Here is a 27,994-nt window from a genome sequence, read left to right as displayed (position 1 = left end):
TCCCAGAAATCCTCCATTTAAAATATAAAAACGGCTATTTTAAATTGCAATAACATTTCAAACAAATGCAAGCTTGGTGACTTTTAAATCTAATGACTTTATTATGTAAAAGAACTTTACATAAGAACATCATAACACCTGAAAGTATCAGAATGATATTTGTTTACACCATTTATCACAGACACAATTCCATATCCTTTGCTTCTGTGCCCCGTTTCCAACAAGTTCACACTGCACAAATCCGCTTCAACCCGTTTTCCGCTCGCACAAATCTGCAGCACTGAAGATCTAAAGTGGGGGAAGATTGAACGTTGGAGTCAAAGTTAACAATTTTTATTTCTTTTTTGGGATGATTTCCGACTAATCACCTCCAATACATTTTTTTCAAAAGGTCTGATAGCATATGCAATAGTTGAACCCCTAATGCTATAGATTTGAGGTTAACGAAGGTCATTTAAGAGCAGACGTCCCCCAGCCTTTACAGTCAAATAATATCTAGAATTACAAGTTTTAAACATGTCTGAAAAAAAAAAAAAAGAGTTGAGGTCAGGCGAATACTGTTGCAGTAGTAATAATAGCACAGAATGCAAAAACCCTAATTATTCTAATGCAAACGATGTCCCTCTTCTACCCGATCAAAACAAGGTATAAAAAAAAGCATGAGATACATTCTTATTTATGTGCTGATAAAAGGCAAATAGTCTCATTTCAGATTGAAAACGTGATCTTGAGGGATTTTGCGCATATACAAATTCCCTTTACAGCTCGTAGTGTTCGAGAAACGTCTCTTTAGAATAAAAATAAATTACGCCAAGCCGCTCTGGTTCAATCCGAGTTACGCCGCATGAACCGTCTGCATTGTTTTGTATGATAATCTCAACAATAATCAATAATAATAGGATGATGATGACCAGGGAATGTGTAAAAATTCATTACATAAACGATGCACAACTAAAAAAAAAATTGGCACACAAATTCATTACTCATCATCACATAAACAAAATGCTGGATTTACACTTATATTAAATGGCAGAGTAACACACTTTTAAATCATTAATCTGGTTCAGAATGACTTTAATCTTTCCATATCAGTGTTAAAATATTGTAAAAAAACTATATTCTTGGGCTGATTTGGCCTTGTGTTCACATGCTCAACAGAAATGACTGTGATTGGCCTCAAAGCTCATCAGTTCACTGAATTCACCGATGTTTACTGCGTGTAACCACTGATACAGGAACACTGATTTTATTTAGTAAAACTGGCCTCAGACGTTTTTATTATTTTTTTTAAATATTGTGTCTTATATTGTACCCTGGACTTTTTTTTTGATTGGCTGTGATACCAGAAATAAAGCATCTTCGCATATTTAAATGAACATTGTAAACGTATGCAAAACATTATCCTGGTTGGTAAAACTGGAGTGGTTGTCAAAGCCTCTTAAAACTAGCTACAACTATCTAAAGAGGCTTTTTTTAGTGCTGTGATATAATTCTCACGTACTGCCCTTATTTTTTATGATAGTTTTAATTAAATTTTTTATAAACAAAATGGTAAAAACAACTATTCTAAATGTACAGAAGCGCAAGTCTGACAAAGCCGGTTGATGACATGCAAGACAATCATTTAATCTGAATTAGTAGTCACAATTTAATTTCCGATATTCTAACTTTTTTCTTTAAGAATGCTGATTTATTTGCAAGTTTATATGTCATTTACCAATTTCTGTACTCCAGATCTGATTTTGTTTTCACACTTGCAAGTTTAAAACTTGAAATGGCAAGATATAAAACACAGAGTTCCCCACACTAAATTTATATCTTGAGACTTGAGTTTTCCTTTAAATGCAGTCTTACACGTTTATAAACTAAATATTGTGAAATATAAACTCAAGTCTGAGTTTCTTGTAATTCTTACTTTTTAAATGATATTTTTGTCATTTGTAGCTTACAATTCGACATATAAATCCCAAAATTTATACTTTTTTTTCCTCTTTTAGTGTTATTATTTTTCAGTTATGACTCTTACCAGAGATCAAAATTGAAAGATGCAAACCAGACTTGAGACAAATATATCTTGACTTACATAAATATAATTGAAATTCTGACTTTTGAATATGATTCATTGCAATATTATGTCTCACCCCAATTTCAAGAGTTCACACTTAGCTGATGATTGATTATAAAGCTGGTTTGGCATGCTGTCCTGGGAGAGAGCCCTGAGCTTATAAGATCCTCGAGCCTGGGGCTCCTTCCCGTTTGCAAGGCGCGAGGGGAGTTTGAGCTTAGGTAGATCTCGAGAACTCCCCTGCTGTAGGAGCTAATGGACATACAGTGATTCCTCTTAAGAGATAACTATTTACTGGGAGCATGTCTATGGTGCTGATTTCGATTAGTCAATTAACTTAAGTTGCATGTTTTTGGACAGTTGGAAGAAACCGGGGAACCCCACGTGAGCACAGGGAGAATGTGTAAACTCCGCACAGAAACGTCGGCTGGCTAGGTAAGGACTATAACAAGTGGCATTCTTGCTGTGAGGCAACAGTGCTAACCTCTGGGCCACCGTGCCACCCATCTAGGAAAGGAGGAGGAGTAGGGGTGGAAAAGGGAATTCTTTAAAACGAAGACGGCTGTTATATAACTGAGGGTATTTATAGGGGCTTAGGAATCGTCTGATTGGTGAATCATAAATTAAATAATGCGGGTCCGGCTGCAAGCAATCATAAGCAAGTGATCCTCTCGAAATTAGTTTATAAATAAACTTCACTCTGAGAAAAAAAAAGGGCTAAATTTGTAAATATAATTAATATATAATTTAATCTATGCCCGACAAAAGTCTTGTCACCTATCAAAATTTTAGGAACAACAAATAATAATGTGACTTCTAGTTGATCATTTGGTAACAGAAGTGGCTTATATGGAAGGCAAAGGCCTCTAGATTAGGCTTATTTTACCAAAATAAAATGATCAAGCCTTGATTTTTTAATTAATTAATCCGCTTGTTAAGTGGTGACGTGTTAGTGACGTATGTAATACTGTTTCCGGGTGCAAGCCACCACTCATTTGAATTGACAAAATACTTGTTTATGACTTTTAAATAATTGATATCACACATTAAAGTGAATTTTATATAAAGTCATAGTGTACATAACAATCTCTTGGCTTGCTGCATCACAAATACCAAAATGTTAACAATTTATAAAAAAATCTATCACTCTCTGGCCATTAGATATTAGGCATGGATATATATATATATATATATATATATATATATATATATATATATATATATATATATATATATATATATATATAGCGATTGAATTTTCGAAAGTATTACATCGCTTTGTAAACATTTTTTATTAGCATTTGAGGAGTCTCCCCATTCAGTTTCATAGAGCGCTTGGACCCAGAACCCCCTTCGTGTGACGTCACACTTAACAAACGGATTAGAACAGTAAGGTCTGACTTTGTTTAGACAAAAGTCTTGTCACTTCACAGAAATAATGTCCAGTATAGAATATAAAGTCATGTCCTATGAGCTTGGAGGACTGCATCCATACATCTCTGCAATGACTCAAATAACTGATTAATAAAGTCATTTGGAATGGCAAAGAAAGTGTTCCTGCAGGACTCCCAGAGTTCATCAAGATTCTTTGGATTCATCTTCAATGCTTCCTTTTTCATTACACCTCAGACATGCTTAATAATGTTCATGTCTGGTGACTGGGCTGGCCAATCCTAGAGCACCTTGACCTTCTTTGTTGTCAGGAAGTTTGATGTGGAGGCTGAAGTATAAGAAGGAGCGCTATCCTGCTGAAGAATTTGCCCTCTCCTGTGGTTTGTAATGTAATTGGCAGCACAAATGTCTTGATACCTCAGGCTGCTGATGTTGCCATTCACTCTGCAGATACTGAATGTAACCCCAAACCATGATTTTTCCTTCACCAAACTTGACTGATTTCTCTGAGAATCTTGGGTCCATGTGGGTGACAGTATGTCTTCTGCAGTATTTGTGATGATTGGGATGCAGCTCAACAGATGTAAAAATCCATCTTCTCCCACTTTTGCAAATCACATTATTACGAGATATACGACAAGACTTTTGTCAGGTAGTGCATACATTTAATTAAATATAATTTTGGTCGCCCTGTCTTTACGCAAAATGTAATTAAATAAATGATCTTTTAATTTGACTCAAGGATGTCCTCAACAGGTTTTGTGAGATTCCCTTAGAGAGTTGCACTACATTGTCAATCCAGCTCAACGAGTTCCAGCTTTATATGATGAAATCGTAGTGGTCACCATGAAACCGTTCTTTAAGCGAAAGTTAAAAGCAGACCAATAAAAGCCAAGACGAGAAACACAGTAGAAAACACAAGAGATAGTCAACATCTGTGCATTGTGCAGCACAAATGGATGATACACATCCACGACGCCTCCTTTTACTGCAGCGCATTTAATTACTAATCTACACGTTAATTAGAGTGTCTGGCTCAGGAGGACATACTTTAATTATGTATGCCATGATGTGATTTGTCTTTATGTAGAGCAGCCTAAGGTCATTGTAAGAATTCACACACACATATATATATATATATATATATATATATATATATATATATATATATATATATATATATATATATATAAAGAGAAAAAGAGAGAGTCACATCATCCATTCAAGCTCTTTAAATGAGGCTATTATTATTATTTCTACAATACATAAAGACGAGATGATCTTAGAATGGCTTCATTTAGCTAATGCACTAAAGATAACGCAGCTGGATTAGTCACGGGTAAATCTCACAAGGAAGTGTCCGGCTCATATCTCACACTTAAATCAAAAGGAAATAATATTCTTTGAATTATAAACTATTTCAATATTTTACAAAGAAATTGATGCAAATGCCAACGTCTTTCCTCAGAAGTTCCTCAGATTGGCATCTTGTAAATCTAAGGGTGCTTTTACACCTGTGATTCGATTCTTTTGTAACAATTTTAATCCTTGTTTCGGTTCAATGTTTATTCTTGTTCTTGGTGCGGTTTGCTTTCACATGGCAAAGTTTCCAAATGGACCAAAAGAGCTAAAACAAGTCACGTGTGAGCAAACTCTCCTCACATTAGTCAGAGTTTCAGGGTTTATTGTGCAGAGTCACACTCAGCTGTCACAATAGTATCTGGATGCAGCCTTTATGATGCAAGCTGAGATTGCATCTCTCAGCGATGCAATGTCAGACACAATGCACTTAATTGAGTAAGTGACGTGACTTTGACAGGTGCGGTTAGGTGAGAGCATTAAAAAGCATCGGATGCAGCTCTGATTGCACTGCACCAGGTCTCCATCCAGATCCTGCGTACTTATTTTAATTTATGACAATGAGCAATAAGACATTATAAGTAAATAGCTGCGCTTTAATTTTGAAATGGTGACAGATATCGTAACCAAATATAAATCAGAGGTAAGATGTTCTTATACAGAGCCTTGGCTTATGCATTATAGGCTTTACCTTATAGAAAGAAATAACAGATAAACAACTGCTGTTCAGTCAATTTTCTTAACGGATAAACAGCTCTCGTTAATAGTTAACATGCTGTCACTTTTGTATTCGACATGAAACGCTCTAATACTGGAAGGAATGACATCCCGCCCTACTCATGATACTCTATTCATATACCCATATACAGTTGAAGTCAGAATTATTAGCCCCCCTGTTTATTTTTTCCCCAATTTCTGTTTAAGGTAGAGAAGATTTTTTTTTTTTTACACATTTCTTAACATAAAAGTTTTAATAACTCATTTCTGGACACTTCTATACAGCTTAAAGTGACATTTAAAGACTTAACTTGGTTAATTAGGCAAGTTATTATATAACGATAGTTTGTTCTGTAGACTATGGAAAAAATATAGCTTATATGGCTAATAATTTTGACCTTAAAAGGGTTATTATTATTTTTTTAAACTTCCTTTATTCTAGCCAAAATAAAACAAATAAGACTTTCTCCATAAGAAAAATATTATCAGACATACTGTGAAAATTTTCTTGCTCTGTTAAACATTTGGAAAATATTTAAAATAAAAAATTTAAAGGGGGGCTAATAACTTTGACTTCAACTCTATGCCTATTACATATTCATAACACACTGTGCCATAGCCTGGTTCGGATCATACTGCTTTCTTACTACAATCGATCCACTCCGAAGTTCATTTTAATGAATGTAGCCGAGACTACATTCAGGTGATCTCGGATCGATTGTTTTGGCGTGGATCCGAGCGCGATTGCTGGTTTCACATATGGCAAATAAACTGCGCTAACTAGGGAAAAGTTCGGAAACAAAAGTGTAGGTGTGAAAGCACCCTTAGTTGGCAAACATGCATTTCTTAGAGAAACAAACAAAAAAATCTGAATTGTGATTTAAAAACTAAATTTTAGAACTTACAATTCTTAAAATCTTGAAATCTTTCCTGAGAGTTTATATAATCACAATATCTGACTTTTTATAATTGCGTGTTTTTAGTTCTTTACATTTAAAATGTTTGTGGCGGTAAAGGAGTGGGCGAACACCCTGCAACCCTGGAGAGCGGGTTATGAGGCCAGCGGCTGGAAAAGTAGGGTAATCAAAGTTATGATTAACACCTGTTTTTTCTCTATCAGTATGTTTACGTGGACCTCAATAATCCGATTTTAATACGATTAAGACAATACTGTGATTAAGAGTCTACCATGTAAACAGAGATTTTTGATGAGTTTAATCTGATTAAGGTCATAATCGAGCTAAGACATGTGGAGTATGCCCATTTTAGTCACATTATTGAAGTGCAGTATACACATGCAAACACCTCAAACTATTACCGTCGTGTAGGATTTTTCGCTGCATTTTGCGACAGGATAGTCCATATAAACATTGATGTTTTACACTATTCTCTGCACCTACCAAGTCAGTGAAAGAGCACAGACACCCACACTGAGAAGGTTTCTTTTTCTCCCATTCAGTGTGCAGTAGGCTTGGGCGGTAATATGGTACACCGCGGGATCTAATAATAGCAACAGTGTCAGTTTCAATACCGTTATACCGTCAAAAAAAACAATTCACTTAAGTAGGAGACAAGTATTAAATAATAAATATTATTTTTTTTAATGCCTACAAATGAGTATGCGCGATTGTCATGACGGGACAGTGTGGAGGAGAGAGGTGAGGTAAGATTTCGAGTCGCGCACCAAGTCACCTGCAGTGTGTGTGTGTGTGTGTGTGTGTGTGTAAATAAGAGAGCATGCTGTCTGTGTGTCGCTTGGTGCTTTCTCACTCTCTCTCTATGTGTGTGTATGAATGAGAGAGAGACACACACACAGCATCCACGTGGATGTGCGTGTGCTCGCTTGCTCGAGAGCGATATTGCAAGATCGCACGACCGCTCCCTTTTAAGTTACCGACCAATCCCGTGCTTTATTCAGAAACACACACAATCACACACGCACGCACACACACAGAGAGAGGGAGAGAGAGAGAGCGCGTGGTGAGAGAGAGAGAGAGAGAGAGAGAGCGCGTGGTGAGAGAGAGAGAGAGAGCGCGTGGTGAGAGAGAGAGAGAGCACGTGGTGCTGTGCGTCTCTCTCGCCCTCTCTGTGTGTGTGTGTGTGTGTGTGTGTGTGTTTGTGTCCCACGCAGATATCTAATACGAACAAGACAAACAGGTGACCGCGAACCTCAGGTCCCATTACGTCATATTTTTTTATTATTCACGGTAATACCGGATACCGGGGTAAAATAGGGAAGAGGTTTGATGGTATCAAAATTTGGATACCGCCCAAGCCTACAGTGCGGTATCAAATTCCATTAAAACCACACACCTCCACCAGACCTTACTTCGTACTCATTTCCAATACCTCAGTTTGTCATGGGGTTTATACATGAAATGTTCCCGAATGAAAATAAAACGGCCGAACTGCAGTTAAAGTCAAATTTTTTAAAATGAAACTAGAATAAAACGTGGATAGCGTGTTGACACGATGACGTTAAACGATCTATGTGCTATAACAGGTAAAACGGGATCATGAAAAAAGCAATTCATGTGAACACCATCATATTATTGTCTTATTTAGATTAAGGCAAATATTTCGATGACTAATGTCCATGTAAACGTAGTTAGTGATTGGGTTGGAGAGACGCTTTTTAAGTGAGAAGACGGGCCAGTTGAGAAGCTACCGAGAACTCGGAGAGAGTGTTGAGCGTTTGATGCAAAAACAAAATAAACACTTTACATACCTGAATAGCCAACCCTGTTTACTTCTTCCTTCATATTGGACAAATTGTATTAAACTGGTGCCAAAACCCAGGAAGAAGAAGACAGGGTCGGCTATTCAGGTAAGCAGTGTTTTTGTTCTTGCATCAAACGCTTAACACTCTCTCAGAGTGGTCACTAGGGGTGGGCAAAGCAAAGCTTACAGTCAAACACTAAAACAGTCAAAGCAAATGTGTCAAAGCTACGAATATAGCTTTCAAACGTTTCCTTTGTCTCCACAGTGACACCTAGTGGTCATTTTTATGTATTGCTCTGGAACAGCTTCAGCAAAGAAACTGTTAAGAAATTGAGGTATTAACCCCACATTGTAGAGCTGAGGTTTCAAGTGATTTAGTGAAGTGGTGAGTTCATGACTGCATGCAGAGATAAGTTCGAATCCAGGGAGATTCAGCAATAGATTTTAGTTTTTAAAATGCTCTGTTCTTGTAACATATTTTGTTTTAACATTGGTCTGACATCAGAATGAACACTTTGTGAATAAATATGTCTTGTGTTAGTCATAAAAAAGTAACATTAATAAATACATCAAGTCATAATTTTAGAGTATTTGTGCAAGTCGGGATTCAAACTTTAGGTGAGAGTGTGCACATGTGCGGTCCACTAGCCTACGTGACCGAGATTTTTTTAAACCCTGTCAGTCAAATGCAGTTTCACGAGGTCTCGAAACACTTCTGAAATGAGCAATGCTTTGAATTGCTTTAGTCATGTGACCTGGGTGTTTCGAATCACCTTAGAATCACCTTAGTTCATGACCTGGGTGTTTCAAATCACCTTAGTCAAGTGAACTGGGTGTTTGGAATCACCTTAGTTAAGTGAACCAAGTGTTTCGAATCACCTAAGTCACGTAACCCAAGTGTTTCGAATCACCTTAGTCACATGACCTGGTGTTTTGAATCACCTTAGTCACATGACCTGGTGTTTTGAATCACCTTAGTCATGTGACCTGGGTGTTTCGAATCTTACGTCGTAAGACAGCACATAAGACTGAATGTCTTTCGAAACACTTGCACTTCAAGATCTCGACATGGTCTTGAAAGAGTTTACACTTCAGCCATCCCTATCGGTAGTTCCTCTCTCCCCCCAACCAGCCCATCTTCTCACTTAAAAACCGTCACTCCGATCCAATCACTGAGAAGCAGTAGAAATAATATCTCTAGCTGACCTACTTTTCCAGCCACAGGTCTCCTAACCCGCTCTCCACGGATGCGGAGCATTCGAACACACCTTCCCTGCCACAATGTTATATTTATGGCATTTGCTCCACTTTTTTAAACATTTTCTTTACAATCAAGCAATTTAACCATTTCCTATTATTGTAGTATGAAAAATATAAGCGCAATTATAATAATTTGTAATTGAAATAAACACAACAAATACTATCATAATGTATAAATACATCACATATAAATTTCTAGATAAACTTTGTTTACAATTATTTCTTTAAACGTAAACATAAAATATAATATAATATAATATAATATAATAAAAATTAAAATATAATATAATATTGAAGTGATTTTTTTCCACCTTTTGATTTTGACGTGATCTACAGCCATTCGAACATTTCCTATCAGCTTTTTGTGAGATTTACCCACCAAAACATATTTTAAAATGTATTATTTTTGGTAAAAAACACATTCCTTTGCGAATCTCAGTTTGGTTTATAATCTATTTCTTTTATAATAACCTTTAAATCACACAGATGATGCATTTCTTCAGGCTGGATAATGAATATTAACACCCTTTCCGTAAAACCACAAAAAAAGTCCACTTACGAAGCAATTCAAAGACCCATGAGTGTGAATGTTCATAAAGACGAGATGAGCATTACGAGTATGATCCGCCGTACGAGGTAATAATGCTGTATCGAGACGCAGCCTCAATGTTCCAGGGGCCACATCAGTTATTGAACAGGGTTTTTTACCTCCAGACCTGCTTAAACAAGGAGTCCTGTGTCCTATGAGAAGGGGAAAAAGTAGGCATGAAGGCAGACGGCAGCTTTCCTCGCTCAAACAGAAAACTCAGCTCCGCTCCTGCGGGCTCGAACCATCAGCATACGGAGACGCAGTCCAGCGAAAGGGTTGAACCACAGCAGCGACGGTGGTCCGCCGAAAACTGCCTTCATTCCATCCCATCGCACCCGCCGCTCCCACGTGGGCTTTTCATTCTTCAGCCTCTCGATCTCCTGTGTGGGAGGAATATATAAATAAGCGTGTTTCTGGAGGATTGTCATACACCATCAGGATATACCATTTAAAAGGATAGTTCAGCCAAAAAATAAAAGCTCCTTTTCATTTGAAAACCAAACCAGAAATCCAGTGTGTGTGGCATCATTAGCATGAACACACAGCACGTGCTCCATCTCACTAGTTAAAGGTGCAGTAGGTGATTGTCTTCAGAAATATTTTTGTTGTGCTGGTTGAAAGTCTCTTCACAATCCAATAGTAATGATAAAAGTAAATGATTTAAGTGTATTTATATGTATTTTTATATTCTGGATAAGGCATAAAACTAAAAAACGTTCATCCAATTAAAAATTGTCGGACTGACAAATAACTTAATTACAGCAGGTACCTCAAACTGTGTCAACAAATGTAGATTTGAATTTCTGTGCAGCCTTTTCAAGCAGACAGAAATGTCACTCGCGCGCACACATGAAGCACGCATCTACAGCCGACAAAAAGATGTCATCTGCAAACTTTGCATCAACCTGAACTTCTTTCTGAAAGACCAACCTTGTACGCATGAAAAGATTGATTGTTTCTGAAAGGGCTTCCGCCAAAAATGCAGTTCAAAACAACGATCTGAAGGGTGACACTACGACTGAAGTATTTCTTTTAGACTGGTCTATTTGAAAACTGATGAAAGCTGATGTAGACTGTGTTCTTGTTAATGAATGGGTTTATATGCACAGAATTGTTGTTCAGCTGCTGAAAACGTCCAGCAAAACATTGGCTTTTTTCAAGTTCATGAAGTACCTTATACAGCATTGATAATATAGTCGGTTAAATAGACCTGAGCATTCGTTTAGTTGTTCAAGTGAGAAAGGAGATGAGCTCAAGCGATGTAACGTTACGAGGATCAGCGAGCACAACTGAAAATGAAGAGTCACTCGTTGTCTTGGTAAAGTAAACTTAAGTGTAATGTCAACAGATATTTCTGTTTTTAGCACTGCTTTCTTTCAGATCAGATTGTTATTTAGTTTAATAACAAAACATCAGTAAGGGCGCACTCACACTATGCTATCCTGAACCATGCCGAGGCCTGTTTCCCAGATCGTTTGAGAAGTGTGTGTGCTCTGAATCTGGCTTAGGCACGGTTCACTTGGCTGGCCCTGGCCCGGTTGGAAAAGGTGTGCCTGAGTGCGGTTCGCTTTGGCGCGGTATGCTTGTGTGTGAGTGCAAAGCGCGTCTAAGCCCGAAACTGAAAGCAAGACATGACTTTTGAGGAACTGTTTCATATAGATTTATTAATCATTCTCTCTTTTCAGTGAGCGCAAACTGTTGTAGATTATTAAAGAGGCAAACCCCTCACTGCACGACAGCTGCGCCTTCAGCAAACCTCCTAATATCTGCAGCACGAGGACTTTATGACTGTTTATGAGCGTCAAACGTGGTGGATCTGTTCGGCGAGATATTTGACTGAGTGTCACTGCATCCCAAACGACTAAAACAATATAACTAGGGAAATCTCCACTGTCACTGAGCAAGAGCGCTTCTCTACTGAACAGCGCAGCATCGATGACGTAAGCGTACCCAGGCCCGAATGGGGGAGACGGGAGGGGGGACAAGTTGGCCCAGTTCAAAGCAACTGTACATAGTGAGTACGCCCTAAATATGCTCTCCTAACCAGCTTTACTGATGTGAAGTTTAATTGAAATTCACACATTTGTTCATTTTTGAACAGTGACAGCCTGTGACAATTTTGGGGACCTTTAAAGGGTCACGAAACACCAAAACACATTTTTTGAGCTGTTGACAGTCGTATATGTGTCTCACACTGCTAAAAACACTATTAGGACACCTATATTTCACTAAAAAGTGTAAATTGGTTGTTTTTGCGTTATTTCAAGCAAATTCGTACTTCCGGTTTGAAACTAATTTTTGAAGCTGCGTCACGGTCATGACATAATAGCGTTGTATTCCAGCGTGCAGACTGGGCGTCTGTGCCAGAGTGTGTCTTATTACGTCTTACAGTGTGCTGCATTAATGCATGAATAAGGCTTGGTTCAAACCAATCAGCGCGCTCTATTGTGCAACTTCATTAATATTCCTTACTGTCAGAGTGTAGAAGGCAAAGACGCCACGTTGTGTTGGCAAAACAAGCGTGAAGTGTTGCTTTTATAGTTTGCAGCAGTTAAGTTTCGTTTTCATTTTCTCTCTGTGAGAGCTCAGACTCACGTGTGGATTAACAGTGTACGCGACGCTCGACAACAATAACTTACGTGTCTAAGGAGGATTATTGTTTACCTGAGAGCTTTTCTCATCTGCAAACGCTGAGATCCAGATTCGCTTGTAGTCTCCTCTTCATAAAGACGCGGCTCTAGTTGCTAGTGATTGTCCTTTCTCTACAGATTTGGTAAGTGAGTGACCAGTGCTCTTTGTTTATTCAGTTCGTATTTTATTCGTATCAAACAAACTATTGCACCGAGTGCAATAGTTAGCACTAACAGTTACAACCAAACTATAACCTCGTGTTGGATTTTGTGACCGGAATAACACACGCGGCTTTCTGACGCTACCTGCCGTGTGCATCTAAGTTTCCGGGAAATGCTGAGGGTTTTTTTTCTCTCATTCGTCGTGCGGTATCAAACATTGCATGAAAAATACACGCTTACAGCAGTTCCTCGAATCAAATATCACGTTTGTCGGGAGGGACATTAATGAATTCCCTGAATGAAAGAGCCAAACTGCAGTTTCCACCATTTAATAATTTGGCAAATAATTCGACGACAGATGTCCATGTAAACACAGTCACATTGTCCGCTGTGGGTGTGTGTTTTGACTCTGAAATTCAGCGCGCCCAAATAGACACTCCCATACCAAGCCTCTTATCTTCCTCCGACACTCCCCCCTAAACAGAGCTGGACACGCCCACTTTTCTGACTTTTTCCAAAGTAGAGGTGTGAAAACACACAGCTGAAATGAGGGGGTTTCATGGCCCTTTAAATCCTGCACCCGCTGGCCTGTCAACAGCTATGCTTGATAAAGTGTGCTTCTCCACATAGCTTTCTAACTGGTGAATGACATGATCTAGTGTTATATCTAAACAGTGCGCGTTTGCGTGTTCATGACTTAAGGAGGCGTGGCTTTGGACGGCAGGGGAGGACGTAAAATTTTTAAGCTATTATGCTAATGCTAGCATTTCGGCAGATCACCTACAGCACCTTCAAAATGGCTTATTCTGGATTTGAACATTATTTGGGACAATCTAAGAGCAGAAGTCAGCAACATTATTAACACTGATCTAGTGGTTTTTGCAAATTTTAATGAAAAAATGACATATTGTGCTTTTAAGTTATGAAAAAGTTCAAAAAATTTAAAAGTTCCAGTAGAAGCAATGATAGTAATCGTCATATCAAAGGACTTCTGGAAGTTTAACTCAACTTACCGTCTCATCGTTACAGATGGAGTGAATCTGAGTGCCGAACATGACGGCAGTGAATGTGAGAAACAGTAGTGCTTCCAGACACAGGAAAATCAGCAGCATTACTGCCACAGGTGGAGAGAAATCACTGCACTCTGCAGAACACACACCGCATCAGAAAATATCAGAAAACTGCCATTTTAACGAGATATGCAATACAAATTACAAAAACACTTATTAGTACCTCATAATACTATAGACTATCCAAGTTTTAGGAACAACAAATAATAACCTGACTTCTAGTTGATCATTTGGTATGAGAAGTGGCTTATATGACAGGCCTCTAGATTATGCTTTTTTTTTTTTTACTAAAATAAAATATGATCATGCCTTGATTTCTAATTATTTCATTTGGACAGTAAAATCTGATGTTGCTTAGACTAAAATAATGTCCAGTATAGAACATGAAGTCATGGTGCAGTGGAAAAAGAATGAATATTTTGTATGACTCCCATGAGCTTGGAGGACTGCATCCATACATCTCTGCAATGACTCAAATAACATCTGGAATGCCAAAGAAAGTGTTCTTGCAGGACTCCCAGAGTTCATCAAGATTCTTTGGATTCATCTTCAATGCCTCCTCCCTCATCTTACCCCAGACATGCTCAATAATGTTCATGTCTGGTGACTGGGCTGGTTACCTCAGGCTGTTGATGTTGCCATCCACTCTGCAGATCTCTCGCACGCCCCCATACTGAATGTAACCCTAAACCATGATTTTTCCTTCACCAAACTTGACTGATTTCTTTGAAAATCTTGGGTCTATGCGGGTTCCTATAGGTCTTCTGCGGTATTTGTCATGATTAGGATGCAGTTCAACAGATGATTCATCTGAAAAATCGACCTTCTGCCATTTATCCAAATGATCAACTAGAAGTCAAGTTATTATTTGTTGCTCTTACAACTGGGATTGACTATCCCAGATAAAATGCTTTATAGTCTTCAGTGGAGTCTAACAGCATTAAGGTACAGGAATCCAATAATCAAACATAGCATACCATGGTACAGTCTTCATTGTACATACATTTAAACACAATTAATCAAACTATATAATTTCTTGAGTCCAAAAGTTTACATTCACTTGAAATTGATGTGACTATTGCAGATTCACACAGTGGGATATCAATGATGAAACGATATATTGTGCAGCCCTAAATATACACCCACACATTCTGTTGTTTTATAGTTGCATTGTATTATAAAAAAACAATAGTAATATTACGGATAAAAAGAAAAGCCAATAACACACCCTGCACACAAATCAAAAACTCTCATAAAAGGTTTTCTTGAGCTCAAAATGGCGTCATGCAGAGCACAAAGAAAAAGCCCTGCAATAAAGCTGCATATTAAATGTCTCGCTCTTGACTTTATATGATATAATTGTTAATGGAGTGTGAGTCTCGGATATCTATTATTACTCACCGTTCCACTGGACTTTGACACAGGTGAAGAAGTGGAAACCACTCAGACACAGGGCATGCAATGAAATGGAGGCTATATACATCTGAAAAGGACAAAAAAAACACACACACACACAACAGTCACATATAATTCTGCATTTAATATGAACTTGAAATTCAGGTTATGATGAAAACCTTAAAATAAATGCTGTCCACTGATGCCTTTACTATAAAAAGAGCAAGTTATGGATTTTCAAAAAATATCTTATTTAGAGTTTGAAACCTAGCTGTCCTTTAATGCAAGCAGTCTGAAAAAGTTAATAAAAAAGTGCATGAAAATAAACACAATGAAAAAAAATTCTACATTTTCTTAAGGTAAGTGTTTGCACACAATTTATATGGGCTGAATTTAAACAAATAATTTTATATTTGTTAAAATTTGAATTTTTAATAAAATTATTAATTGTTTGCCCATATTAATTGTTTGCAACCAATGAATTGTTCAGTGTATGCTGTCTGTAAAAAATAATAATAATTATAATTGGCATTGGGGGGTGGGGGTGTTGTGTTTGTCTGAATAACACAGCTGAGAACAGGGTTAGTAACTACTGGTGATAGTAACTGTCCTATGGACCGGGTTTTGGGCGGCCATTGTGATCAGATACTACACCAAAATTGGCAACCCGGAGGTGTTATAGACTGTACCAAAAAGGTGAGTACTGTGGATGGGGTGAAATTATGGGAGTATTCCGGGAGAAATGACAAAACTGGAGGGTGGTGGTACATGGGTCTGAAATAGGGGTTATTGAAGGGCGGGGTTTACAGAGCTAATGGCCTAAATTGATTCAAACAAACTGTATCAAACAATCAAAACTATTCTAATATTTAATACATATTCTGATAATAAATTACAAAGGGCCCTATCATACACCCGGCGTGATGTGGATATAAAGTTTATTATAGCTATTAAAGATATTAAAGCTGTCAAGCAGTCAGAACCAAACATCAATCTAAGACCAAATAATTGCATCATTGATATAAAACTCAGATTATGACGAGCTCTCAGTTCATGCACTGATACATGCTAAGTGTCCATTTGCTGTATTTATAAATGAAACAGCAGGTGATTCATATTAGAATTTATCTTGGAAACCAAGGCAAAGGAAGTTCACCATCAACTCTGTAAAAGCAATGCCAGCAGTCTGAGACCCACTTACAGTGAAGAGGACAAAGAATCGCTGATTGTTTTCGCCCACACAGTTGTTGACCCAAGGACAGTGATGATCCATCTTCCTGATGCATCTCTTACAGATACTACAACAAACAAGAGCTGGTGAAGAGATCACATCAGCTACAAGACAACAATTTAATAGGTTTAAAAAACTATTTAATAGGAATATGTAACATATATCATGATTTTTTTGTTTGTTAATGGGTGGATAGATTTGAAGTAGTCTAAAAAGCTTAAAGTTTCAACGTTTCACGTTTGAAATAATTTTATTTATTAGGTTTGAAGCAGTTGAGCATTTGCATTTAAATCAAAGTTTTTAGTACATGGTTATAAATGTTTCAGTAATGCTGTTATTTAGAGCATTTTGTTTGCATCAAATGATAAAAAGAGCCATGTTTGTTTATGTTCATCTTTAGATAAAACACCAATGCTTTACTCTTGAACTTTAATTCAATGTTTAAATCAATCTTTGCTGGAGTGGCCAATTACACCGAATAAAACGCTCGTTTCACACACAAACAAACATTCAAAACAAACATACACACGCTCACAACACAAACAACACACAACAGAAACAAACGAACAAACACACACACGCACGTACACACACATGCGCACATACACACACACACGCAGATAACACAAACAAACAAAAACAAACAAACACGCACACACATAACAAACATAACACACAAATAAACAAACACGCAAGAACAAACAAACACACACAAACAAACACATGCAAACGCAAACACACACACAAACAAACACACACGCAAACACACACAAACAAAACAAACAAATGCACACATGCAAACAGGTAACACAAACAAACAAACACACATAACAAACATAACACAAAAACAAACAAACCTGCAAGAACAAACAAGCAAAACACACACATAGAAAAATGTGCAAACACACATTCAAACACACACAACACAAACAAACAGTCAACAAACCACACAAGCAAACACAAGCAACTCAATCAAACACACACAGCACAATCAAACACACACAAACAAGGACACACGTACGCACTAAGACAAACACACACACACACACACACACACACACACACAATCAAAATAAAACACACACACACACACAAAAACAAACAAACATACAACACAAACACACACAATCAAACAACCAGCCAACCAACAAACACAATCAAACACACACAAACACAAACAAACAAGGACACCAGCATGCACAAAAACAAATGCATACACAAACACAACCAAATATACAATAAAACACACAGTCACACACACGCGCCTGTGAAAAATTGGTGTTACCTGCAGTGGTGTGCTCTCTCTGGTTTAATGCTGCAGCACTTGGGACATTTGTAAATGACCTCTCCAGGCTTCAGCTGCAGACTCTCCATGTATTCCTTAGTGGCGTTTCCTTTGGGAACTGCACCCTGACGGACACAAAGCAATGCTCATCAAAAACCTCCATCACAAACTCTTCTTTCAGTCTAAATATGGGCCATTTTCTTTACCGGATCTGTCAGCATGGTCCTCAGGTGCGACGTCAGCGCCAGCACGGCCAGAAAGTTAAACGCCACGCCGTTGATTAGAGTGTACCAGAAGTTTTTGGAGGGGAGCAGCATGACAAAGTTCACCACGAATTCGGCGTACATGACTAGGGACCAGGTCATGAAGGCGCATACCATCCCGCAGCTGTCCTGGATGAACCAGACGCGGCCGGCCGTCACCTCCTCTTCCCCTCCACTGAGCAGAGGCTGGTGCTGCTCCACATCCCTCAACCGCTGTCCTGAAGACTGCATTCTCTCCTGCTCAGACAGACAAGAGTTCACATTGAGAAGTGCCTTTTTATTACAGTAACTCATCGTTAGCATACATTTGAAGCTAGAATTATACGCCTTCCTGTAAATTTGTTTTTAATATTTTCCATATGATTTCGATGTACCAGTTCATTGTGGTGAAGAAGGAGTTGAGCCGAAAGGCAAAGCTCTCGAATTACCGGTCAATCTACTTTCCTACTCTAACCTATGGTCATAGGATTTGGGTCACAACTGAAAGGACAAGATCTCAAATACAAACGGCTGAAATGAGTTTCCTTCGTAGGGTGGCAGGGTGCACTCTTATGGATAGGGTGAAGAGCTCTGTCACCCAGGAGGAGCTCGGATTAGAGCCGCTGCTCCTCCACATCGAGAGAAGTCAGCTGAGTTGGCTCGGGCATCTGTTTCAGATGCCTCCTGGACACCTACCTAGGGAGGTGTTCCAGGCATGTCCCACTAGGAGGAGGCCCTAGGGAAGACCCAGGACACGCTGGAGGGACTATGTCTCTCGGCTGGCCTGGGAATGCCTCTGGATCTCTCCGGAGGAGCTGGAAGAAGTGTCTGGGGAGAGGGAATTCTGGGGTTCTATCCTAATACACCTGCCCCCACGACCAAGCCCCGGATAAGCGGATAAAAATTATGATGATGATGATGATTTCCCAAATGATGTTTAACAGAGAAAGGAAATTTTCACAGTATGTCTGATAATATTTTTTCTGCTGGAGCAAGTCTTATTTGTTTTATTTCGGCAAAAATAAAAGCAGTTACATTTTTTTAAAACACTTGTAAGGTCAATATTATTAGCTCCCTTAAGCTATATATTTTTGTTTAATTGTCTAAAGAACAAACCAATGTTTGCCTAATTACTCTAACTTGCCTAATTAACCTGGTTAAGCCTTTAAATGTCACTTTAAGTTAAATACTAGTACGTTGAAAAATATCTAGTCAAATATTATTTACTGTCATCATGGCAAAGATAAAAGAAAACAGTGATTAGAAATGAGTTATTAAAACTCTTCTGTTTAATAAATCTTCTTTCTGTTACACAGAAATTGGGGAAATAAATATACAGGGGAGGCTAATAATTCTGCCTTTAATTGTGTATATGTGTGTGCATCCCTTTCACAGTGAATTTAGCTCATAAATAGCCAGCAGCTAGCTCTCTGCAACTCTCACATGGTCACCCACTGAAGCTAAGCAGGGCTGCGCCCGGTCAGTACCAGGATGGGAGACCACATGGGAAAGCAAGGTTACTGCCAGAAGTGGTTTTATTGAGACAACCAGGGGGCGCTCAACCTGCAGTCTGTGTGGGTCCTAATGCCCCATTATATTGTCGTTCAGGTTTAACCCTGGCCAATTTTGACCTCTGTCCACCTCTTAACACTGTCTCTTAACAACTCACTCTTTCTCCTCTCTACCAATCAATCAGCTGGTGCGTGGTGTGAGATCTGGTGCAATATGGCTGCCGTCGCGTCACCCAAGTGGATGTTGCATACTGGAGCTGGATGAGGAGATTCCTTCCCAAAAATGTATAAAGCGCTTTGAGTGTCCAGAAAAGCACAATATAAATGAAAGTAATTATTATTATTATTATTATTATTATTATTATTTTTATTATGGTACATTTAAACAAAACAGATTTATTAAACAGATATATTTATTAAAATAATATTTTAGTCACGAAACATCTTTAGAAATTTAAATCCATGTGAAATATTGAAAAAAAAATACAACTACAAAATTTCAACAAAATTCTTGAATTTTGCTCTTTTTACGCTTTTTATTAAATACTTATAAATATTACATACTGAATAACTTATAATATAAATAAATTTGAGTGTACTAGTTTTGGGCCATTATCATAAGTTTTTTTTGTTAGATAAGCTCCAGATTTGGCTTCAGCACTGACTAATCTAATGTATATACACAAATATAATATTAGCATCCAATAATATTAGCATCCAATAGAAAATATTAATGTAAATGAGAGATATATATACACACTACTTTTTTTATTATGTATGTGCAATGCTTCAGCAAATGGCAATATTTGCCAAATCAAGCCAATAAAGCTCATTTGAATTTGAGAGATTTATATTATTATTATATTATATTATATTACATTATATTAAAACAATTTATTATATTATTATATTATATTATTATTATATTACATTATATTGTATTGTATTATATTATATTATATTATATTATATTATATTATATTATATTATATTATATTATATTATATTATTATATTATTATATATTATATTATATTATATTATATTACATTATATTGTATTATATTATTATTATATTATATTATTATATATTATATTACATTATTATATTATATTACATTATTATATTATATTATATTATATTACATTATATTATATTATATTGTATTATATTATTATTATATTATATTATATTATATTATTATATATTATATTATATTACATTATTATATTATATTACATTATTAAATTATATTATATTATATTATATTATATTATATTACATTATTATATTATATTATATTATATTATATTATATTACATTATATTATATTATATTATTATTATATATTATATTATATTATATTATATTACATTATATTATATTATATTGTATTATATTATTATTATATTATATTATTATATATTATATTATATTACATTATTAAATTATATTATATTATATTATATTATATTATATTATATTATATTATATTATATTATATTATATTACATTATTATATTATATTATATTATATTATATTATATTATATTATATTATATTATTATTATATTATATTATATTATTATATATTATATTATATTATATTACATTATTATATTATATTACATTATTATATTATATTATATTATATTATATTATATTATATTATATTATATTATAATATATTATATTATATTATAATATATTATATTATATTATAATATATTATATTATTATACATCAAAACTGTATCTTTGATTCAAATCGAAGACCTTCACACATCTGAAAAATCGGTGTACTTTGATTCATGAGCTTCAATCTAAACAATATAATAACATTTAATATTTTAAATCTCTCCAAAATCAAGCCACAACAAATAAACAAACCTAAATAAAGAAAAAAACCTCAGAGTGTGTTGTGCAATTAAAATGTGAGTGTGTAAAAGGCTTGCGGGCGATGTCAGCTTGAATCACTCTTACAGTGTTAAGATTGTAAACTATTTTCAGTCCGAGTATCACAGAAACGCCACTCCCAATCTACAGTCTGTTGCTAAAGAAACATGGCAGAATTTTCAGTCTTGGACTTGGCCTGAAACTTGCCATCCTATTTACATAAATACTATTGAGATGCAAATCGCTTACAAAACAAGAGGCCAAACAAATGAAAAGAGAGATGTGTGTGTGTGCTTACTGCCAAAAACTGACGAAAACAATATGCCTTCAATTATATTTTGCATTAAATATACTTTATATTCTGGTATAAGTTGCAAACTGAAGTGAATGGGTTTGTTTAAAAGATTTGTTTTAATAAGTAGAATCGACTCACCACACAGTGCGTCCCTCACAATGACATCCTTTCAAACCCTGCTGGGTTTGAATTCAATGGCATCCACAATCTGGAGCCTGTTGAGGACAAACACACATCGAGAGTCATGGTAGAAGTGATCAAACTTGCAACAGGAAAGGAAAGTGTGTCAGTAAGCAGGGCAGTGCACAAACAGATGTGAGTGTGTGTGTGTGTGTGTGTGTGTGTGTGTGCTATTATACTACTATTACTATTATTATTAAGTTATTACTAGTATATAATTATATACATTCATTCATTCATTCATTTTCTTGTCGGCTTAGTCCCTTTATTAATCTGGGGTTGCCACAGCGGAATGAACCGCAACTTATCCAGCAAGTTTTTACGCAGCGGATGCCCTTCCAGCCGCAACCCATCTCTGGAAAACATCCACACACACACACTCATACACTACAGACAATTTAGCCAACCCAATTCACCTGTACCGCATGTCTTTTGACTGTGGGGGAAACTGGAGCACCCGGAGGAAACCCATGCAAATGCAGGGAGAAATTATATACATTAATTTATTTATTTTAATCAATGTCTTACATTTTTTATTTTAAGTTTTATATTTTGTATAAAGTATACATGTTTTTCTTTACTTATTTTACTATGTATTTATGTTTTCTCCTTTTTGTATTTTATTTTGTTATTATTGTCATTTCTTTTTTTACTTTTTATTTTTATACATTTTTCTCTATTATTGTCTCATTAATAATAAAATACTAGTTTATAAATTTTTTCTTATTTGTGTGCGAATTTAACAAATGTCAAATTGTCTTTATCCATATATGTTTTAGTATTATGCATAGTAAACGGATAATTAGTCATAAAATGTTATTAATCTTTTAAATATATATTTAAGCAAAATATCTGCCATTTACATACAAAAAAATGCTATTTACTAGATCTGCACTTTTTTTGCTGATCATTTTTATCAATTTCCAAAATATTGATATCTAAGATATTATTTCTGGTCAATTATTTTCTATTGTGAACTACTTGAAATGTTGGGGTCATTAATTCCTATGTGAAATTAAACAGTGTGTTTTTATTATGAAAAAAAACATGTAATAAGGTTACCCAAGTTACACAAGGTTATGAAATCTACATGGTGCTATGGTGGTGTGTTTTTATTATACTGACACAGATTTTGCCTATTAATCAACTTAGTCAGAAGTCTTAAAATAAGATTTATTTTTTTAGGTTTAGTTGATATTTAATATAAAATTCTAAACACTCATCCAGGTTGTTGTTTTACACACTGAAAAATATGGTGTCGTTGTGACTTTCAGTCAAACTATCCCTGCAAGTCATTGTCAAGTCAAGTTAATGAAATTTAAAATGCAAATAATCATTTAAATAAAGTGCTAAACAAAACTCTACATGTTACCAAATCTAGCCTGAATCCTAGCCTTAAAATGACAAAAAGGCTAAAATATATATATCGTTCAAACAGAGCAACAGTCCAGTTTTATGCTATTTTTTTTTTTTATCAATTACCATAATTCAGATTTGTATGTTACTATTTCTGGTCAATTATTTTCTATTGGAAAATTACTTGAAATGTTGGTGACATTAATTCCTATGTAAAATTAAACAATGTGTTTTAAATTATGAATAATACATAATAAATAACACTTTTAACACAAGTTTATGAAATCTATATGATGCTAATCTGCTTGATTATTGCATGGACACAGATTTTGATAAAATTATTAGGCCTTGGTGTTATTTTTATTTTCACTTTATACTAGTTTTAGATATAAGACATTATAGACTAAAAGAAAAGTTGAAACATTTACTGTGAAACTAGCTGAATTCAATTTAATATATTTTATACTTATAAGATTTATTGTAACAAAATGGCTTTGAAAAAAAAATTAATATATTTATTCCTATTTAAATATATATGAATAATGAAATGAATTAAATTGATATTTTTTATATTTTCACATCTCATTACTATTTGCATAGCACATGCTAAAATCCTTAGCATGTTTTATACCATTCCAAATTAATAGTCAAAAATGAAATAAGAGCTTCAAAGGGTTAAAAACTTCCTCCAAAAGTTTGTGTACCATTCCATATACACAAGTCTCATGACGGTGAGTAAAATATGATGGCAATTTTACTTTCATATTTTAAACTACACTATTAAATTCTTCATTCATCTATTTTCCTTCGGCTTAGTCTCCATTTCAGAGGTTGACACAGCGGAATGAACTGCCAACTATTCCAGCATATGTTTTAAGCAGCGAATGCCCTTCCAGCTGCAACCCAGTACTGTAATACACTCTCAGTCACACACACTCATACACTAAGCCAATTTAGCTTATTCAATTCACCTATAGCGCATGTCTGGAATGTGGGGGAAACCAGAGCACCTGGAGGAAACCCATGCGAACATAGGAGGAACATGCAAACTCCCCGCAGAAACGCCAACTGGCTCAGACGGGACTCAAACCAGCGACCTTCTTGCTGTTAGGCTAACCATTCCAATTTAATAGTCAAAAATGAAATTCAAAGGCTTCAAAGAGCTTCAAAGGGTTAAAAACCTCCTAATGTTTGTGTACCATTCCATATACACAAGTCACATGAGGGTGAGTAAAATATGATGGTAATTTTCCTTCATATTTTATACTACATCATTAAGCTTTTCATGTCAAATTTATGTGAAAAATATTCTTAAGAGTTTAATTTAGAAGTCTAAAAGCTGATTCATAAACCTTAGTTTCAGTTTCTTCCTGTGACAGATACTATCATATTTCTCAAATAAGCTACAACAACAAATACATGAAAGAATGAATAAAAGCCTGCACTGATATCAAAACATTTGAATAAAAATAAAAATACACTGCCACAACGCTTTTCTTACTTCGAATTTTTCTCTTGTTTCTAGTCCAAATATTGAAATATTTTTAAATCAAGAAGCATTTTTAGACAAGCAAAAGGTATTGTCTTGTTTTCAGAAATAATAGTCAAAGTGAGTTTTTCCTTTAAGCAAGTAAAATATTCTTGTCAAAGCAAAAAAAAAAAACAAGATCATTTTACTTGTTTTGAATGAAAAACTCACTTAATTTTGTCAGAGTATATCTTAAAAACAGACAATATGTTTTGCTTATCTTGAAAAAGCTTCTTGATTTAAGAATATTTTGATATTTTGACTAGAAACAACACAAAAACTCTACAAAAAGGCATTTTGTGGTGTTTTAAGAAATAATATGTTTTTCTTTGATAAAAGCTAAATATTCTTGTCTTTTTTTGTTTGTTTTAAAGAAAACTCACCTATTTTGGCATATTATAGCTTAAAACAAGACAATATGTTTTACTCGTCTAGAAAATGCTTCTTGATTTAAGATTTTTTGGATATCTGGACTAGAAACAAGACAAAAGCTCTAGCATTTTTGTAGTGTAGCTCATGAGGAAATGCAATTTGATTTCAAACATTAATTTCGAGAAGCTGACCATAGTAAACAGACACAAATTGAGTTTGTTGTTATTTTGTAAACCATCCAAAAGCACTGATGTTCTCGTTTATCTCTTTCTCAATCTAATCTTCCGTCACACCCTGAGTATCTAACACAGCATTTAGTTAAAAAATCTCCAGCATGACTTTAATACAACCCATTTATCAGTTATTAAATATTGAATTATTGTAACAGTCTAATGACAAATCAGTACAACACAGATTGGTGTTGTCAGAACGGACTGATACATAAATCGCAGCCATACAAACACCACCATGATTCACTTTCTTTATCGACACACTGAGCTCGTGCTTTCGCTTACCGCCTCCGAAATGAGATTTGATCCTCCAGCTGCGATTCTCAGATGGGCGAGGGCCAAATGTAAATCTATCATTTCATTTCTGGGGCTTTTTGAAGGCTTTCATGGGTGAGAAATAAAGATGAGGGTCACACACACTTCCGGGGTCCAAAGCGATCATTATTTCTGCTGCTTCTGCTGTGTGCTGAGTGACGGGCCCGTGTGCACGCCGCCGCGCCTCTGACCCCTGTAGGCCGACAGCAGAACTGCAGTGGGAGTTCATGGCTTTAATGATGAGATCCTCCAGGGCTTCTCACTGTCGGTCTCGACGGAAAATATGGGATTATTATTGTTTTACAAGAGAGATCTCAAAGGGGATCTATGAAGACAGAGAGGAAGCGAAATTAATATAATTTAAGACTTGTCGCTTTAAATCAAGTATAGGAAAAAAGAGACATTTTCAGCTGTACTCAATTCTCTGGATAGGGGTTAATTAATGAATGACATGTTAATTATTACTTCAGGTCATGTGATGCAGAGCATATTAGTCCAGCATTTAAACAGTTTCAGAGCTTGAAATTATGTTTGAATACCAATGTTTTGGAAATGATAAATAAAAATATATTTTATTATGTTATGTATATGATATATAATGATTAGTTCTGTAGTTCTTGTTAATGTCAAAATATTTTCAAGAAAAAATAATAAATAAAACTTATTTATGGAACTTGTATGTTCTGTCTGGTTCTTGAATCTGACCAGCCTTGCCAGTAACAGCACTCGTCCAGCCTGTTTACCCTTGTGTATTACTCCGCCCACATACAGCGACAAGCACAGGACACTCTACAGCAGTGGTCACCAAACTTGTTCCTGGAAGGCCGGTGTCCTGCAGATTTTAGCTCCAACCCTAATCAAACACACCTGAACAAGCTAATCAAGGCCTTACTAGGTATACTTGAAACATCCAGGCAGGTGTGTTGAGGCAAGTTGGAGCTAAACCCTGCAGGGACACCGACCCTCCAGGACCAGGATTGGTGACCCCTGCTCTACAGTTTGTCAAATATTGCAGCTGTTTGACACATAATGTACTTTTGAGGCCTTTTTTAGTCAAGAATATAGTTGTTTAGATTGCAACTATGTAGTTTATTAATACGCATAGTGCCTATTTTTAATATTTATCATTTTGGAGCAACAGATTCAGTGCTAGCAGCATGCTAGATCAGCCTCGCCTCGCAATGATATCCAGCCGCAGAACAAAGAAAGTGATGGTTGGCGTTCCGCCACAAGACAGCGACAGAGATCGCATATCAAGTCCTTAGAGGAGAAAAAACAGCATTTCCTCAGCGCAAGTTTCAAACTACAGCTGAACAAATCATTATAAATCAGGTAAGAGACATTCTAAGTTGATATCTCCCTTTCGTATTTTGTAGTGCTGCATTTATACCATAAACACTGGTAGTGTTTGCTTTGCTTTGGGTTTATCAGGGTTAATTATTGTGGACTTTTAATTTTCAGCCAGGCAGCCCAAGGGCTTCAGCTGAACTGTCTTCCCATTACAAAATTGTCACGTTTAAGATTTGATTTAATCAGCTATCTTCACTTCCTCTTAGATATACAATATGAAGTGGGTCTCAGATCTGACAAGAAGCACTGCGTTAAATTCCATTTTCCCCCACCATGTGTTTAAAATATTAATTCATTCATTCATTTTCTTGTCGGCTTAGTCCCTTTATTAATCCGGAGTCGCCACAGCGGAATGAACCGCCAACTTATCCAGCATATTTTTACGCAGCGGAGGCCCTTCCAGCCACAACCCTTCTCTGGGTTAAAATTGTTTAAAATATGACAGTTTATTTTATATATTTTCAGTAGATGTTCTGCGCTGTAAAAACAAGCTTGTGAAATTGAAAAAATAGTCACATTAAGCTTTTAACGGAAGTTTATCATTAGCTTTAAAACTCTTGCTGTGCATAGAGCTCATTGAATATAGAATTATTAGAAAATCTCTGTAGACTGATGGCATTTCATGCCGTTCAGCCTTATTATCTTAAAGTGTGAGCAAAATCACCTGTTTTGTCGTCACTTTAGACATTACGCTAGAGAATTATTCTAACACTAGTTCTAAAGTTATGTCGGTGATGGAGCAACGGCTTCTGCTGTTATGACGTCAGCTGCAGGGAATGAATGGCGGAAGAAAGTAGTTCCTCATACAAAAGAGGTTTTGAGACTCTATTTGATTTTCTTTTTC

General features: G+C 35.9%; 1 protein-coding gene and 1 long non-coding RNA gene across 3 annotated transcripts; one reads left to right on the top strand and one right to left on the bottom strand.

Moving 5' to 3' along the window:
* Nucleotides 1-77: 77 nt before the first annotated feature.
* Nucleotides 78-25,927, bottom strand: zdhhc7 (zDHHC palmitoyltransferase 7). Of its 2 annotated transcripts, XR_015514245.1 has the most exons (9): nt 25,771-25,927; nt 21,958-22,034; nt 18,083-18,376; nt 17,877-18,001; nt 16,562-16,658; nt 15,367-15,448; nt 13,909-14,039; nt 10,074-10,483; nt 78-288 (listed from the first exon to the last, which is right to left on the bottom strand). XR_015514245.1 is itself a non-coding variant. In NM_001002602.1 (8 exons), the coding sequence occupies exons 3-8, from the start codon at nt 18,368-18,370 to the stop codon at nt 10,307-10,309; spliced, it is 900 nt and encodes a 299-aa protein (NP_001002602.1). In that variant the 5' UTR covers nt 18,371-18,376; nt 21,958-22,034; nt 25,771-25,924; the 3' UTR covers nt 9,954-10,306. The 2 variants fall into 2 exon arrangements, 1 of the variants encoding a protein (NP_001002602.1); NM_001002602.1 differs by lacking the exon at nt 78-288 and having other exon boundaries at nt 9,954-10,483; nt 25,771-25,924.
* On the top strand, nt 4,676-8,077 carry LOC147839644 (uncharacterized). The gene is made up of 2 exons (XR_015514658.1): nt 4,676-6,993; nt 7,816-8,077. It is a non-coding gene; the product is annotated as an uncharacterized LOC147839644 (long non-coding RNA).
* Nucleotides 25,928-27,994: the final 2,067 nt, after the last annotated feature.

The sequence above is a fragment of the Danio rerio genome, chromosome 18 (assembly GCF_052040795.2).
Source record: "Danio rerio strain M-AB ecotype USA chromosome 18, GRCz13ab, whole genome shotgun sequence".
Classification (NCBI taxonomy): domain Eukaryota; kingdom Metazoa; phylum Chordata; class Actinopteri; order Cypriniformes; family Danionidae; genus Danio; species Danio rerio.
The sequence above is the reverse complement of the archived record's forward strand: the minus strand, read 5'-3'. Positions and strand labels throughout refer to the sequence as shown.

Bases quoted from the DNA above. Each gene is read 5' to 3' on its own strand.
- zdhhc7 (NM_001002602.1), bottom strand. From the start codon at position 18,370: ATGCAGTCTTCAGGACAGCGGTTGAGGGATGTGGAGCAGCACCAGCCT. The intron at 18,002-18,082 runs GTAAAGAAAATG...TGTGTCCGTCAG, and splicing joins GGACCATGCTGACAGATCCG to GGTGCAGTTCCCAAAGGAAA. The intron at 16,659-17,876 runs GTAACACCAATT...TGTTTGTTGTAG, and splicing joins GAGAGAGCACACCACTGCAG to TATCTGTAAGAGATGCATCA.